The sequence below is a fragment of the Oncorhynchus tshawytscha genome, linkage group LG14 (assembly GCF_018296145.1).
Source record: "Oncorhynchus tshawytscha isolate Ot180627B linkage group LG14, Otsh_v2.0, whole genome shotgun sequence".
Lineage (NCBI taxonomy): Eukaryota > Metazoa > Chordata > Actinopteri > Salmoniformes > Salmonidae > Oncorhynchus > Oncorhynchus tshawytscha.
The window spans coordinates 58,926,075-58,943,639 of record NC_056442.1 but is presented as its reverse complement, the minus strand read 5'-3'; the positions used below and the strand labels follow the sequence as shown (position 1 = coordinate 58,943,639).

Sequence of the window (17,565 nt, the reverse complement as noted above, 5' to 3'; positions counted from 1 at the left end):
CTACTTATAACCCCCTTTCTAAATATCTGAATGTAAAATGTTAGTGTGATTGACTAATACATTAGTCTCCGTGTAGGAGTCTGTTGTTGACTAATACATTAGTCTCCGTGTAGGAGTCTGTTGTTGACTAATACATTAGTCTCCGTGTAGGAGTCTGTTGTTGACTAATACATTAGTCTCCGTGTAGGAGTCTGTTGTTGACTAATACATTAGTCTCCGTGTAGGAGTCTGTTGTTGACTAAATGTTAGTCTCCGTGTAGGAGTCTGTTGTTGACTAAATGTTAGTCTCCGTGTAGGAGTCTGTTGTTGACTAAATGTTAGTCTCCGTGTAGGAGTTTGTTGTTGACTAAATGTTAGTCTCCGTGTAGGAGTCTGTTGTTGACTAATACATTAGTCTCCGTGTAGGAGTCTGACTAATACATTAGTCTTCGTGTAGGAGTCTGTTGTTGACTAATACATTAGTCTCCGTGTAGGAGTCTGTTGTTGACTAATACATTAGTCTCCGTGTAGGAGTCTGTTGTTGACTAATACATTAGTCTCCGTGTAGGAGTCTGTTGTTGACTAATACATTAGTCTCCGTGTAGGAGTCTGTTGTTGACTAATACATTAGTCTCCGTGTATGAGTCTGTTGTTGACTAAATGTTAGTCTCCGTGTAGGAGTCTGTTGTTGACTAAATGTTAGTCTCCGTGTAGGAGTCTGTTGTTGACTAAATGTTAGTCTCCGTGTAGGAGTCTGTTGTTGACTAATACATTAGTCTCCGTGTAGGAGTCTGTTGTTGACTAAATGTTAGTCTCCGTGTAGGAGTCTGTTGTTGACTAATACATTAGTCTCCGTGTAGGAGTCTGTTGTTGACTAATACATTAGTCTCCGTGTAGGTGTCTGTTGTTGACTAAATGTTAGTCTCCGTGTAGGAGTCTGTTATTGACTAATACATTAGTCTCCGTGTAGGAGTCTGTTGTTGACTAAATGTTAGTCTCAGTGTAGGAGTCTGTTGTTGACTAATACATTAGTCTCTGTGTAGGAGTCTGTTGTTGACTAATACATTAGTCTCCGTGTAGGAGTCTGTTGTTGACTAATACATTAGTCTCCGTGTAGGAGTCTGTTGTTGACTAATACATTAGTCTCCGTGTAGGAGTCTGTTGTTGACTAATACATTAGTCTCCGTGTAGGAGTCTGTTGTTGACTAAATGTTAGTCTCCGTGTAGGAGTCTGTTGTTGACTAAATGTTAGTCTCCGTGTAGGAGTCTGTTGTTGACTAAATGTTAGTCTCCGTGTAGGAGTTTGTTGTTGACTAAATGTTAGTCTCCGTGTAGGAGTCTGTTGTTGACTAATACATTAGTCTCCGTGTAGGAGTCTGACTAATACATTAGTCTTCGTGTAGGAGTCTGTTGTTGACTAATACATTAGTCTCCGTGTAGGAGTCTGTTGTTGACTAATACATTAGTCTCCGTGTAGGAGTCTGTTGTTGACTAATACATTAGTCTCCGTGTAGGAGTCTGTTGTTGACTAATACATTAGTCTCCGTGTAGGAGTCTGTTGTTGACTAATACATTAGTCTCCGTGTATGAGTCTGTTGTTGACTAAATGTTAGTCTCCGTGTAGGAGTCTGTTGTTGACTAAATGTTAGTCTCCGTGTAGGAGTCTGTTGTTGACTAAATGTTAGTCTCCGTGTAGGAGTCTGTTGTTGACTAATACATTAGTCTCCGTGTAGGAGTCTGTTGTTGACTAAATGTTAGTCTCCGTGTAGGAGTCTGTTGTTGACTAATACATTAGTCTCTGTGTAGGAGTCTGTTGTTGACTAATACATTAGTCTCCATGTAGGAGTCTGTTGTTGACTAATACATTAGTCTCCGTGTAGGAGTCTGTTGTTGACTAATACATTAGTCTCTGTGTAGGAGTCTGTTGTTGACTAATACATTAGTCTCCGTGTAGGAGTCTGACTAATACATTAGTCTCCGTGTAGGGGTCTGACTAATACATTAGTCTCCGTGTAGGAGTCTGTTGTTGACTAAATGTTAGTCTCCGTGTAGGAGTCTGTTGTTGACTAAATGTTAGTCTCCGTGTAGGAGTCTGTTGTTGACTAATACATTAGTCTCCGTGTAGGAGTCTGTTGTTGACTAAATGTTAGTCTCCGTGTAGGAGTCTGTTGTTGACTAATACATTAGTCTCTGTGTAGGAGTCTGTTGTTGACTAATACATTAGTCTCCGTGTAGGAGTCTGTTGTTGACTAATACATTAGTCTCCGTGTAGGAATCTGTTGTTGACTAATACATTAGTCTCTGTGTAGGAGTCTGTTGTTGACTAATACATTAGTCTCCGTGTAGGAGTCTGTTGTTGACTAATACATTAGTCTCCGTGTAGGAGTCTGTTGTTGACTAATACATTAGTCTCCGTGTAGGAGTCTGTTGTTGACTAATACATTAGTCTCCGTGTAGGAGTCTGTTGTTGACTAATACATTAGTCTCCGTGTAGGAGTCTGTTGTTGACTAATACATTAGTCTCCGTGTAGGAGTCTGTTGTTGACTAATACATTAGTCTCCGTGTAGGTGTCTGTTGTTGACTAAATGTTAGTCTCCGTGTAGGAGTCTGTTATTGACTAATACATTAGTCTCCGTGTAGGAGTCTGTTGTTGACTAAATGTTAGTCTCAGTGTAGGAGTCTGTTGTTGACTAATACATTAGTCTCTGTGTAGGAGTCTGTTGTTGACTAATACATTAGTCTCCGTGTAGGAGTCTGTTGTTGACTAATACATTAGTCTCCGTGTAGGAGTCTGACTAATACATTAGTCTCCGTGTAGGGGTCTGACTAATACATTAGTCTCCGTGTAGGAGTCTGTTGTTGACTAAATGTTAGTCTCCGTGTAGGAGTCTGTTGTTGACTAAATGTTAGTCTCCGTGTAGGAGTCTGTTGTTGACTAATACATTAGTCTCCGTGTAGGAGTCTGTTGTTGACTAAATGTTAGTCTCCGTGTAGGAGTCTGTTGTTGACTAATACATTAGTCTCTGTGTAGGAGTCTGTTGTTGACTAATACATTAGTCTCCGTGTAGGAGTCTGTTGTTGACTAATACATTAGTCTCCGTGTAGGGGTCTGTTGTTGACTAATACATTAGTCTCTGTGTAGGAGTCTGTTGTTGACTAATACATTAGTCTCCGTGTAGGAGTCTGTTGTTGACTAATACATTAGTCTCCGTGTAGGAGTCTGTTGTTGACTAATACATTAGTCTCCCAATGTGTAGGAGTCTGTTGTTGACTAATACATTAGTCTCCGTGTAGGAGTCTGTTGTTGACTAATACATTAGTCTCCGTGTAGGAGTCTGTTGTTGACTAATACATTAGTCTCCGTGTAGGAGTCTGTTGTTGACTAATACATTAGTCTCCGTGTAGGTGTCTGTTGTTGACTAAATGTTAGTCTCCGTGTAGGAGTCTGTTATTGACTAATACATTAGTCTCCGTGTAGGAGTCTGTTGTTGACTAAATGTTAGTCTCAGTGTAGGAGTCTGTTGTTGACTAAATGTTAGTCTCAGTGTAGGAGTCTGTTGACTAAATGTTAGTCTCAGTGTAGGAGTCTGACTAAATGCTGATTTGTGTTGTTTCAGATTGTGGGCGGAGCCTGTTTAAAACTAGCCGTATCGTGGGTGGTCAGGACGCAGAAGAAGGGGAGTTCCCGTGGCAGGTCAGCCTCCACATTAAGAACTCTGGTCACGTGTGTGGTGCTTCCATCATCAGCCAGCGCTGGCTGGTTACTGCTGCTCACTGTGTACAGGATGACGCCAAGACCAGGTACTTTTGGATGATTCTCCCTGTGTGCGCCTGCCACCGTGTGGTGGTAGTGTGTTTACCCAGCTTAAACTATGTGTGTGTGTGTGTGTTCAGTCCTAACCAGGTGTGTCTCCCCAGGTATTCCCAGCCAGGTGTATGGGAGGTGTGTGTGTGTGTTCAGTCCTAACCAGGTGTGTCTCCCCAGGTATTCCCAGCCAGGTGTATGGGAGGTGTGTGTGTGTGTTCAGTCCTAACCAGGTGTGTCTCTCCAGGTATTCCCAGCCAGGTGTATGGGGTGTGTGTGTGTGTGTTCAGTCCTAACCAGGTGTGTCTCCCCAGGTATTCCCAGCCAGGTGTATGGGGTGTGTGTCTGTGTTCAGTCCTAACCAGGTGTGTCTCCCCAGGTATTCCCAGCCAGGTGTATGGGGTGTGTGTCTGTGTTCAGTCCTAACCAGGTGTGTCTCCCCAGGTATTCCCAGCCAGGTGTATGGGGTGTGTGTGTGTGTTCAGTCCTAACCAGGTGTGTCTCCCCAGGTATTCCCAGCCTTGGTGTATGAGAGGTGTGTGTTCAGTCCTAACCAGATGTGTCTCCCCAGGTATTCCCAGCCAGGTGTATGGGAGGTGTGTGTGTTCAGTCCTAACGAGGTGTGTCTCCCCAGGTATTCCCAGCCAGGTGTATGGGAGGCGTACCTAGGCCTTCACGTCCAGAAGCAGAACAGTAAGAACGTTCAGAAGAGGAACCTGCGTCAGGTGATCTCCCACCCGTACTACAATGCCTATACCTTCGACAACGACATCGCTCTGATGGAGCTAGACAGCCCTGTGACCTTCTCTGATTACATCAGACCCATCTGTCTGCCCTCCCCACAACACACCTTCCCCCAGGGCAACTCTGTCTGGATCACAGGTTGGGGCGCCACACGAGAGGGAGGTGAGTGAGATTGTGGATGGGCTCAGTTTTCATTTTACAGTATTAGTTATTATAACTATATACTGCATAATATTTGTGTTTGTTACTGAGTAGTTTTAATTATTTAATAGCAATGTTATAATATGTTAAATTATAATGCTCCCATTTCCTGCATGGGGCGGCAGGGTAGCCTAGTGGTTAGAGTGTAGGGGCGGCAGGGTAGCCTAGTGGTTAGAGTGTAGGGGCGGCAGGGTAGCCTAGTGGTTAGAGTGTAGGGGCGGCAGGGTAGCCTAGTGGTTAGTGTGTAGGGGCGGCAGGGTAGCCTAGTGGTTAGAGTGTAGGGGCGGCAGGGTAGCCTAGTGGTTAGAGCGTAGGGGCGGCAGGGTAGCCTAGTGGTTAGAGCGTAGGGGCGGCAGGGTAGCCTAGTGGTTAGAGCGTAGGGGCGGCAGGGTAGTCTAGTGGTTAGAGCATTGGACTAGTAACCGGAAGGTTGCAAGTTCAAACCCCCGAGCTGACAAGGTACAAATCTGTCGTTCTGCCCCTGAACAGGCAGTTAACCCACTGTTCCTAGGCCGTCATTGAAAATAAGAATTTGTTCTTAACTGACTTGCCTGGTTAAATAAAGGTAAAATAAAAAATAAATGGTGATAAGAACTAACGTGTCATTGTATGTATGTATGTTAGGCTCTGGTGCATCCATCCTGCAGAAGGCCCAGGTCCGTATCATCAACAGTACTGTGTGTAACCGCCTGATGGGAGGACAGATCACCTCCAGGATGACGTGTGCTGGTGTGTTGACTGGAGGTGTGGACGCATGTCAGGTACTGAACTCTCTGTCCCTATGAACTACCCGGCCATAATATAGGGCTGCTCTGGTCAACAGTAGTACTGAGATAGGATGATATATATATATATACACTGCTCAAAAAAATAAAGGGAACACATAAACAACACAATGTAACTCCAAGTCAATCACACTTCTGTGAAATCAAACTGTCCACTTAGGAAGCAACACTGATTGACAATACATTTCACATGCTGTTGTGCAAATGGAATAGACAACAGGTGGAAATTATAGGCAATTAGCAAGACACCCCCAATAAAGGAGTGGTTCTGCAGGTGGTGACCACAGACCACTTCTCAGTTCCTATGCTTCCTGGCTGATGTTTTGATCACTTGAGTGCTGGTGATGCTTTCACTCTAGTGGTAGCATGAGACGGAGTCTACAACCCACACAAGTGGCTCAGGTAGTGCAGCTCATCCAGGATGGCACATCAATGCGAGCTGTGGCAAGAAGGTTTGCTGTGTCTGTCAGCATAGTGTCCAGAGCATGGAGTTGCTACCAGGAGACAGGCCAGTACATCAGGAGACGTGGAGGAGGCCGTAGGAGGGCAACAACCCAGCAGCAGGACCACTACCTCCGCCTTTGTGCAAGGAGGAGCACTGCCAGAGCCCTGCAAAATGACCTACAGCAGGCCACAAATGTGCATGTGTCTGCTCAAACGGTCAGAAACAGACTCCATGAGGGTGGTATGAGTGCCTGACGTCCACAGGTGGGGGTTGTGCTTACAGCCCAACACCGTGCAGGACGTTTGGCATTTGCCAGAGAACACCAAGATTGGCAAATTCGCCACTGGTGCCCTGTGCTCTTCACAGATGAAAGCAGGTTCACACTGAGCACATGTGACAGACGTGACAGTCTGGAGACGCCGTGGAGAACGTTCTGCTGTAGTACTGAGATAGGATGATATATATAACCACAGGGCTCTGGTCAACAGTAGTACTGAGATAGGATGATATATATATATAACCACAGGGCTCTGGTCAACAGTAGTACTGAGATAGGATGATATATATATATATAACCACAGGGCTCTGGTCAACAGTAGTGCTGAGATGGGATGATATATAACCACAGGGCTCTGGTCAACAGTAGTACTGAGATGGGATGAAATATATAACCACAGGGCTCTGGTCAACAGTAGTACTGAGATAGGATGATATATATAACCACAGGGCTCTGGTCAACAGTAGTGCTGAGATAGGATGATATATAACCACAGGGCTCTGGTCAACAGTAGTACTGAGATGGGATGAAATATATAACCACAGGGCTCTGGTCAACAGTAGTACTGAGATAGAATGATATATATATATATATATAACCACAGGGCTCTGGTCAACAGTAGTACTGAGATAGGATGATATATATAACCACAGGGCTCTGGTCAACAGTAGTACTGAGATGGGATGAAATATATAACCACAGGGCTCTGGTCAACAGTAGTACTGAGATGGGATGAAATGTATAACCACAGGGCTCTGGTCAACAGTAGTACTGAGATAGAATGATATATATATATATATATATATATATATATATATATATATATATATATATATATATATAACCACAGAGTAGTACTGAGATAGGATGATATATATAACCACAGGGCTCTGGTCAACAGTAGTACTGAGATAGGATGATATATATATATATATATATATATATAAACCACAGGGCTCTGGTCAACAGTAGTACTGAGATAGGATGATATATATAACCACAGGGCTCTGGTCAACAGTAGTACTGAGATAGGATGATATATATATATAACCATACACTTTCTCTCTCAGGGGGATTCTGGCGGGCCTCTGTCCAGTCCTGGTACTAGTCGTATGTTCCTGGCTGGAGTGGTGAGTTGGGGTGACGGCTGTGCCCGTAGGGACAAGCCTGGTATCTACAGCACTGTCACCAAGTTCAGGGGCTGGATCAAGGAGAAGACCGGCGTGTAACAGGACACGGGGAAACGACTAGGAATGATGAGGACAACCGGTCGATGAACACACCAGTACTGTACAGATTACTGGTTCGCCAGGACTCGCCCTCTATACCCTCCTCCTCTCCCTTCCATTATCCAGGAGTGATGAACTATTTTACACGCTTTGATCTCAGGCTTCACAATGCACTCCCTTTCATATCGATGGACTATGGACTGTTGGTTGGGTTTTCTCTGTTGAAAGGCAGATGCCTTAATGTCTAAATGTTTATTATAATGACTGGTGTCTGAATGTGTATTTTTTTGTTATGAGGAGGACTAGGTGGTTTTGTGGGGAAAGTGTTTTTAAGAATTGTAAATAATGTCAAATTTTGTGTGTTTTTTTTTAAATATTTTTTTTTAGATATATTAGTTTTGCCCATTGCAATCAGTCATTTGGATTGGATACACACAACATTTTCTGGTACGTTTTGCATAGGTAGGATTTGGGCCATTTTTAAGGAGTAACTGTAGAAAAACTGTTACATGCGCGCGTACACAAGGAGACGATGTGTTCCGTTGCTTGTTTTGTCATTGGATTTGAATCGTTTCCCTATAGGTTTGTTTTCTCTTATGTCATCTTTTAGAACACGGTCTCTAAAATGTGCATTCAGACTCTGTTACTTGTTGCCCTTGTACTCATGAAGGGGGGGGGGGTTGCAATTCCAAATGGCGCCATATTCGCTATGAAGTGCACTACTTTTGACCAGGATCCATAAGGGCTCTGTTTTTTTTAAAGGTGTTGTACACTATGTATGGAATTGGGTGCCATTTGGAACACAGGGCTCAAACAGACGGTATGGAGCTGGGGTCACTATCTACTATGATTTGGTATTTGACACAATAGTTTTTAGTTGAAATACCAGGAAGTCCTGATGCGACATGATCATGAATAATTTGTATTTATTTCTTGATGCTCTTCTTTTTCTCCTCCCAACTTTATTTTTCATTTAATTTGGGTCCGACGTCAATGCTTTTATATCAGAATAAAGCTTCATCAGAGAATCGTCTGTTCGGTTAGCATTGTGCATATAAAAACATTGATTTCACAACATCTTTTTGAGGACATATACAAATTATCGAATTTAACTTAAAAATTAAAACATTCTCCATCATTTATCAAATCAACCACTTACTGTAATTGTTTTTTTCTATACAAGTGTTTAAAATAAATATGAACAACCAAACTTTTGTATTTTCTTCAGTATATTTTAATGGTTATTTTCTGATTACCCAGCACAACATTTGACCTCCCTGAAAAGCCCCCCCCGTCCATCTTCACTCTTCCTTCTGCAGATACACATCCACTCTGTGATTCTCCACTGCGGTAGCACTCCTGGTCCTGTAAGATACTAGCCTGTGGGATGTAATACACAAAAACAGCCTTGTTTTTTTTAAAGTCTCGTCGTCTCCCAGACATCACACAGACGACCCCGGGGGGGTCGGAAAGGGCTTTCGTGTTCTTTTTTTTAGCAAATGGAAGGAGAGTTGAGTTTTCATCTGTGTTATGTTGATGTAGTGATGCTATTTACCCCTGGTGTCTGGGTAGTTGTGTAAGGACTAGATGACTGATGTGAATCCGTCTCTTCCTCCAGGCCAAGTACAGGAGGCGTTGAGAGTAGAAGTGAAGTACTATGGTTCTGAACTCCTGAACAGTGTGAGGTACGGAAACCAGGAACTGGTGTATCTGATGAGACTCAAACTGCATCAGGGGAGGACTGGACACAATGGTCAGATGGTTAGAGTTGGCAAGACAATCACCGGATAAAGACATTAGCTGCATCCCAAATAGCACCCTGTTCCCTATATAGTACACAGCATTAGACCAGGGCACTATGGGGATATATAGTACACAGCATTAGACCAGGGCCCTATGGGGATATATAGTACACAGTATTAGACCAGGGCCCCATGGGGATATATAGTACACAGTATTAGACCAGGGCCCCATGGGGATATATAGTACACAGCATTAGACCAGGGCCCTATGGGGATATATAGTACACAGTATTAGACAGGGCCCCATTAGACCAGCATTAGACCAGGGCCCTATGGGGATATATAGTACACAGTATTAGACCAGGGCCCCATGGGGATATATAGTACACAGCATTAGACCAGGGCCCTATGGGGATATATAGTACACAGCATTAGACCAGGGCCCTATGGGGATATATAGTACACAGTATTAGACCAGGGCCCCATGGGGATATATAGTACACAGCATTAGACCAGGGCCCTATGGGGATATATAGTACACAGCATTAGACCAGGACCCTATGGGGATATATAGTACACAGCATTAGACCAGGGCCCTATGGGGATATATAGTACACAGCATTAGACCAGGGCCCTATGGGGATATATAGTACACAGCATTAGACCAGGGCCCTATGGGGATATATAGTACACAGCATTAGACCAGGGCCCTATGGGGATATATAGTACACAGCATTAGACCAGGACCCTATGGGGATATATAGTACACAGCATTAGACCAGGGCCCTATGGGGATATATAGTATACAGCATTAGACCAGGGCCCTATGGGGATATATAGTACACAGCATTAGACCAGGGCACTATGGGGATATATAGTGCACCACATAGGTATAAGATCCCATTTGAGATGCAGACATTTAATAAATGAAGAACCAGATGCTAGTGTCTCACCCGGACACCAACATGACAGGTGTTTTCCTGACGTCTCCCTTCAGCTGAATAAATAGCTGGGCTTCTAATGAGGTGTTTCCCTCCAGGTGCACCTCCAACAGGAACGGCGTCACTAGAAGGGACATAAAGCCGGTTAACCAACTGTTCCTGGTCCTGCACTACAGGAAGGAACGGTAACCGTGTGACCCTGTCAGTGTGTGTCCTGAGTTTCTGACCGCAGAAAGGGTCCGTTGCTGTGATGTCCAGGACCGCGGTCAGGGGCTGGAAGGTGATTGGTCGATCTAGAGGCAGCCAGCTGATGTCGTAGCCTATAGAAGAGAAGAACCAATAGCTGATGGTGTCTTGATGATGAAAACAGCCAATCATCAACACCAGTTTCTTCATGTGTGAAAGACTTGTCTTTGTTCAGAGAGTGACGCTGTCTACATTATCTTGTCTCTTACCTAGCTGTCTACATTATCTTGTCTCTTACCTAGCTGGTCTACATGATCTTTTCTCTTACCCAGCTGGTCTACATTATCTTGTCTCTTACCTAGCTGGTCTACATTATCTTGTCTCTTACCGAGCTGGTCTACATTATCTTGTCTCTTACCCAGCTGGTCTACATTATCTTGTCTCTTACCTAGCTGGTCTGCATTATCTTGTCTCTTACCTAGCTGGTCTACATTATCTTGTCTCTTACCTAGCTGGTCTACATTATCTTGTCTCTTACCGAGCTGGTCTACATTATCTTGTCTCTTACCGAGCTGGTCTACATTATCTTGTCTCTTACCTAGCTGATCTACATTATCTTGTATCTTAGCTAGCTGGTCTACATTATCTTGTCTCTTAGCTAGCTGGTCTACATTATCTTGTCTCTTACCTAGCTGGTCTACATTATCTTGTCTCTTACCTAGCTGGTCTACATTATCTTATCTCTTACCTAGCTGGTCTACATTATCTTATCTCTTACCTAGCTGGTCTACATTATCTTGTCTCTTACCTAGCTGGTCTACATTATCTTGTCTCTTACCCAGCTGGTCTACATTATCTTGTCTCTTACCTAGCTGGTCTACATTATCTTGTCTCTTACCTAGCTGGTCTACATTAGCTTGTCTCTTACCTAGCTGTCTACATTATCTTGTCTCTTACCTAGCTGGTCTACATTATCTTTTCTCTTACCCAGCTGGTCTACATTATCTTGTCTCTTACCTAGCTGGTCTACATTATCTTGTCTCTTACCGAGCTGGTCTACATTATCTTGTCTCTTACCCAGCTGGTCTACATTATCTTGTCTCTTACCTAGCTGGTCTACATTATCTTGTCTCTTACCGAGCTGGTCTACATTATCTTGTCTCTTACCTAGCTGGTCTACATTATCTTGTCTCTTACCTAGCTGGTCTACATTATCTTGTCTCTTACCTAGCTGGTCTACATTATCTTGTCTCTTACCTAGCTGGCCTACATTATCTTGTATCTTACCCAGCTGGTCTACATTATCTTGTCTCTTACCTAGCTGGTCAACATTATCTTGTCTCTTACCTAGCTGGTCTACATTATCTTGTCTCTTACCTAGCTGGTCTACATTATCTTGTCTCTTACCCAGCTGGTCTACATTATATTGTCTCTTACCTAGCTGTCTACATTATCTTGTCTCTTACCTAGCTGGTCTACATTATCTTGTCTCTTACCTAGCTGGTCTACATTATCTTGTCTCTTACCTAGCTGGTCTACATTATCTTGTCTCTCACCTAGCTGGTCTACATTATCTTGTCTCTTACCTAGCTGGTCTACATTATCTTGTCTCTTACCTAGCTGGCTACATTATCTTGTCTCTTACCTAGCTGGTCTACATTATCTTGTCTCTTACCGAGCTGGTCTACATTATCTTGTCTCTTACCTAGCTGGTCTACATTATCTTGTCTCTTACCTAGCTGGTCTACATTATCTTGTCTCTTACCGAGCTGGTCTACATTATCTTGTCTCTTACCCAGCTGGTCTACATTATCTTGTCTCTTACCCAGCTGGTCTACATTATCTTGTCTCTTACCCAGCTGGTCTACATTATCTTGTCTCTTACCCAGCTGGTCTACATTATATTGTCTCTTACCTAGCTGGTCTACATTATCTTGTCTCTTACCTAGCTGGTCTACATTATCTTGTCTCTTACCCAGCTGGTCTACATTATCTTGTCTCTTACCCAGCTGGTCTACATTATCTTGTCTCTTACCGAGCTGGTCTACATTATCTTGTCTCTTACCCAGCTGGTCTACATTATCTTGTCTCTTACCGAGCTGGTCTACATTATCTTGTCTCTTACCCAGCTGGTCTACATTATCTTGTCTCTTACCTAGCTGGTCTACATTATCTTGTCTCTTACCCAGCTGGGGGCAGATGTTGAGGCCAAGGTGGTGACAGTGTGTATCTTACCCAGCTGGGGGCAGATGTTGAGGCCAGGGTGGTGACAGTGTGTACAGCGAGCCCTCTGGAAGTCCTCTACTCCCTGGCAGGGGAAGGCTGTGAGAGGGCAGGAGGACCGGATGGAGCTGGTGAACAACCTATAGGCCCGTTGATGACTGCACAGCAAGTACTGCTCCCCTGGAACACACCCACACGCACCTTGACCTTTATTGGGCTGAATCTTGTCCTGGAGGCAGAACTGAGCGGTCCACACTACATGGGATAGCTAGCTGCAAAGTCCAAAATGGCTATATATCTTAACAATTATTGAAAAAAAAAAAAAAAGTTTTTTGATCTTGTTTTAAGGTTAGGTATAAAGTTAGCAGTGTGTTTTAAGGTTAGGTATAAAGTTAGCAGTGTGTTTTAATGTTAGGTATAAAGTTAGCAGTGTGTTTTAAGGTTAGGTTGAAAATCAGATTCTATGACTTTGTGACTGTGCAAGCTAGTGACTACCCTGCAGAACTGCCTCAAATATATGAGTCATCCCAACCTCTGTGTTATAGTAGATAACCCTAAAGGACACAGCTTTTCCTGGTCAGGTCACATGGGCCCCAGGCATGATGTTTGTTATAATATTTTAGATGATAAAAAAAATAAAAAAAACCTGTCACACACTTTTCATGAGAGCCTGAGGACAACCAGGGAGTTGATATCCTCTGCCGATGTAGAAATCAACATGACCCAATGGTCTAGGAACCCCCAGGGGAGCTACCGGCTCATTGGCTGAAAAATACACCAGGTAATGAACTTAGTGATTGGTTCAAAATGTCTAAATAAATCTACTATGCTATTAGGTGTAACTACATAGTTTACTAGGTATGTGTAGAGTTCCTCACGGTTGAAGTTGGTGTGAATCACATCCACGTACTGGGCATCAGTGTGATCCAGAGACAGGCTGCTGTCTGCCTCGGAAAACACTGGTGAGAACGGATCCAGGCCTGAGTTGGATCAGACCACATCATTTATTTATTTAAAACACTCAATTTGACCTGTCGGTTCATCCGAAACTCAGAATGGACTGTTACCAGATGTAACCCTATATTATGTCTCAGTACCTGTGATCCTGCCAATAGTTCCCTCCAAACAGGCCCCGGTCACACCAGCTACATGGGCCCCAACACCAAACCCTACCAGGTGGAACAGCTCTGGAGAAGAGCCCTGGTCCTCCTGAGGAATAAACATCAACATGGGGTGGCAGGGTAGCCTAGTTATTAGAGCGTTGGACTAGTAACCAGAAGGTTGCAAGTTCAAATCCCCGATTTGACAAGGTACCAATCTGTCGTTCTGCCCCTGAACAGGCAGTTAACCCACTGTTCCTAGGCCGTCTTTGAAAATAAGAATTTGTTCTTAACTGACTTGCCTAGTTAAATAAAGGTTAAACTTTTTTTTAACATATCTACTCCACTATATAACACAGTTACTCATGTTCAATTTGGGCCAGTTTCCCTGACCCAGTTAAATCATATTACTGGACAGCTTTTACACAGTGTGGAACATGTACCCACCAGTAGTGTCTGTATGGTCTGTGTACCCACCAGTAGTGTCTGTGTACCCACCAGTAGTGTCTGTGTGGTCTGTGTACCCACCAGTAGTGTCTGTGTACCCACCAGTAGTGGTCTGTATGGTCTGTGTACCCACCAGTAGTGTCTGTGTATGGTCTGTGTACCCACCAGTAGTCTGTATGGTCTGTGTAGTGTCTGTATGGTCTGTGTACCCACCAGTAGTGTCTGTGTACCCACCAGTAGTGTCTGTATGGTCTGTGTACCCACCGGTAGTGTCTGTATGGTCTGTGTACCCACCAGTAGTGTCTGTGTGGTCTGTGTACCCACCAGTAGTGTCTGTGTACCCACCAGTAGTGTCTGTGTACCCACCAGTAGTGTCTGTGTACCTACCAGTAGTGTCTGTGTACCCACCAGTAGTGTCTGTATTGTCTGTGTACCCACCAGTAGTGTCTGTATGGTCTGTGTACCCACCAGTAGTGTCTGTGTACCCACCAGTAGTGTCTGTGTACCCACCAGTAGTGTCTGTATTGTCTGTGTACCCACCAGTAGTGTCTGTATGGTCTGTGTACCCACCAGTAGTGTCTGTGTACCCACCAGTAGTGTCTGTGTACCCACCAGTAGTGTCTGTATGGTCTGTGTACCCACCAGTAGTGTCTGTGTACCCACCAGTAGTGTCTGTATGGTCTGTGTACCCACCAGTAGTGTCGGTGTACCCACCAGTAGTGTCGGTGTACCCACCAGTAGTGTCTGTATGGTCTGTGTACCCACCAGTAGTGTCTGTGTACCCACCAGTAGTGTCTGTGTGGTCTGTGTACCCACCAGTAGTGTCTGTATGGTCTGTGTACCCACCAGTAGTGTCTGTGTACCCACCAGTAGTGTCTGTGTACCCACCAGTAGGGTCTGTATGGTCTGTGTACCCACCAGTAGTGTCTGTATGGTCTGTGTACCCACCAGTAGTGTCTGTGTACCCACCAGTAGTGTCTGTGTACCCACCAGTAGTGTCTGTATGGTCTGTGTACCCACCGGTAGTGTCTGTATGGTCTGTGTACCCACCAGTAGTGTCTGTGTGGTCTGTGTACCCACCAGTAGTGTCTGTGTACCCACCAGTAGTGTCTGTGTACCCACCAGTAGTGTCTGTGTACCCACCAGTAGTGTCTGTATTGTCTGTGTACCCACCAGTAGTGTCTGTATGGTCTGTGTACCCACCAGTAGTGTCTGTGTACCCACCAGTAGTGTCTGTGTACCCACCAGTAGTGTCTGTATTGTCTGTGTACCCACCAGTAGTGTCTGTATGGTCTGTGTACCCACCAGTAGTGTCTGTGTACCCACCAGTAGTGTCTGTGTACCCACCAGTAGTGTCTGTGTACCCACCAGTAGTGTCTGTATGGTCTGTGTACCCACCAGTAGTGTCTGTGTACCCACCAGTAGTGTCTGTATGGTCTGTGTACCCACCAGTAGTGTCGGTGTACCCACCAGTAGTGTCGGTGTACCCACCAGTAGTGTCTGTATGGTCTGTGTACCCACCAGTAGTGTCTGTGTACCCACCAGTAGTGTCTGTGTGGTCTGTGTACCCACCAGTAGTGTCTGTATGGTCTGTGTACCCACCAGTAGTGTCTGTGTACCCAACAGTAGTGTCTGTATGGTCTGTGTACCCACCAGTAGGGTCTGTGTACCCACCAGTAGTGTCTGTATGGTCTGTGTACCCACCAGTAGTGTCTGTATGGTCTGTGTACCCACCAGTAGTGTCTGTATGGTCTGTGTACCAACCAGTAGTGTCTGTATGGTCTGTGTACCCACCAGTAGTGTCTGTATGGTCTGTGTACCCACCAGTAGTGTCTGTATGGTCTGTGTACCCACCAGTAGTGTCTGTATGGTCTGTGTACCCGCCAGTAGTGTCTGTATGGTCTGTGTACCCACCGGTAGTGTCTGTATGGTCTGTGTACCCACCAATAGTGTCTGTATGGTCTGTGTACCCACCAGTAGTGCCTGTGTACCCACCAGTAGTGTCTGTGTACCCACCAGTAGTGTCTGTGTACCCACCAGTAGTGTCTGTGTACCCACCAGTAGTGTCTGTATGGTCTGTGTACCCACCAGTAGTGTCTGTATGGTCTGTGTACCCATCAGTAGTGTCTGTATGGTATGTGTACCCACCAGTAGTGGTCTGTATGGTCTGTGTACCCACCAGTAGTGTCTGTGTGGTCTGTGTACCCACCCGTAGTGTCTGTGTACCCACCAGTAGTGTCTGTGTGGTCTGTGTACCCACCAGTAGGGTCTGTGTACCCACCAGTAGTGTCTTTATGGTCTGTGCCAGCCTCTCCCCCACCTGCCTGGCTCCTTCTGTGATCTCCTGCTCTGGGGGCAGCAGCCAATCAGCTACCAGGACATTAACCAGCCCTGCCTCTAACAGCTCCCCCGCCATCACCCTCGCCCAGCTGGGCTGCAGCCTGGCTGGCCTCCTGCCCGGGACAATCACAACTGTGGGGCTGAGGGGGCTCCAGGCCACAGGACCAGGGGCCAGTCCTGGGAAGCCTGGTGGAAGTGGAGGGAGGCCCTGGCCAGATGGGAGGCCTGAAGGAGGGAGATCTAAGGGGTAACCACAGGGACCCTGCTCAGAGGAGAAGCTGAGGAGCCTCACCAGAAGAGAGGGAGGGCTGAGACAGAGGAACTCAGAGCAGTGGGCATGTTGGTCACCTGTGAGAAGAGAATATCTGTAAACATCAATCATGTTGTTAACATATGACTATATTTTAGGTTATTGTGAGGACTTCTCCCCAGTAAATCATGATTAGACAGCCACTAGTTTGGAAAATGTGAGTTTTTAATTTCAATTGACCTCTAATGTGCAGCTGAGCTAATCACACAGTAATATCCCCCATAGTACCTGTGGCAGGACCAGACAGAAGACAGAAGGTCAGTAGAGACCAGACGACCAAGCTGCTGTCAGCTCCAGAGTTCTCCACACCTCCACCTGTTCTCTCCATTTCCCCAGCCACAATGCAAATCTCCCTACCTGCTATACAGCCTTCTGTACTCCGACAATCTGATAAGCCTCAGTGGAGGTGGAGACTGGAGTGTTTCTGATGAAAATACCATAGAGAGCAGTAGAGCTTTTGTGAGCCAGTCCTTTCTTGATCAGTGCAGAGTGAAAATTCAACTACAAAGAATGCAGTTAAAGATGTTTCTAAAAATGAATAATTGCAACCGGTAAAATGATCTGAATATTGCATGTGTTTGCTATTACAGTGTTCACAAGAAACATAACATAAAGAACCAAACATGGTTTGAGATTTCATTTAAAACATTTCCAATAAAGTATTTGATTTGTCAATGGCCAACTTGTTCTCAATTAGCCTACCTGGTTAAATAAAGGTGAAATAAAAAAAAATGTGAAAGGAATCAACTTCACCATGCGGAACCTAATACCCAATGGCAGCAGTTGTCGTCGGACAATAGTTTAGACGGA

At 44.8% G+C, this 17,565-nt stretch overlaps 2 protein-coding genes across 3 annotated transcripts in view; one reads left to right on the top strand and one right to left on the bottom strand.

Moving 5' to 3' along the window:
• st14a (ST14 transmembrane serine protease matriptase a) overlaps positions 1–8,676 on the top strand; it is a 69,390-nt gene extending 60,714 nt beyond the window's left edge. Inside the window, exons 15-18 of one of the 2 annotated variants that reach the window (XM_042297762.1) lie at positions 3,598–3,781; positions 4,420–4,691; positions 5,355–5,491; positions 7,308–8,676. In XM_042297762.1, the coding sequence (XP_042153696.1) occupies positions 3,598–3,781; positions 4,420–4,691; positions 5,355–5,491; positions 7,308–7,466 (752 nt within the window). In that variant the 3' untranslated portion in view covers positions 7,467–8,676. Of the gene's footprint in view, positions 1–3,597; positions 3,782–3,898; positions 4,692–5,354; positions 5,492–7,307 lie in introns of those variants that run through there. The other variant, XM_042297763.1, reaches the window with a different exon arrangement.
• A 30-nt stretch (positions 8,677–8,706) lies between these two features.
• LOC112267510 (lipase member I-like) lies at positions 8,707–17,548 on the bottom strand. The gene is made up of 11 exons (XM_024445743.2): positions 17,458–17,548; positions 16,984–17,179; positions 16,387–16,793; positions 13,656–13,767; positions 13,437–13,538; positions 13,216–13,323; positions 12,571–12,738; positions 10,377–10,469; positions 10,162–10,273; positions 9,022–9,207; positions 8,707–8,846 (listed from the first exon to the last, which is right to left on the bottom strand). Exons 2-11 carry the CDS (start codon positions 17,081–17,083, stop codon positions 8,768–8,770), a joined length of 1,467 nt encoding a protein of 488 aa, XP_024301511.2. The 5' UTR covers positions 17,084–17,179; positions 17,458–17,548; the 3' UTR covers positions 8,707–8,767.
• Between the last annotated feature and the right edge of the window lie 17 nt (positions 17,549–17,565).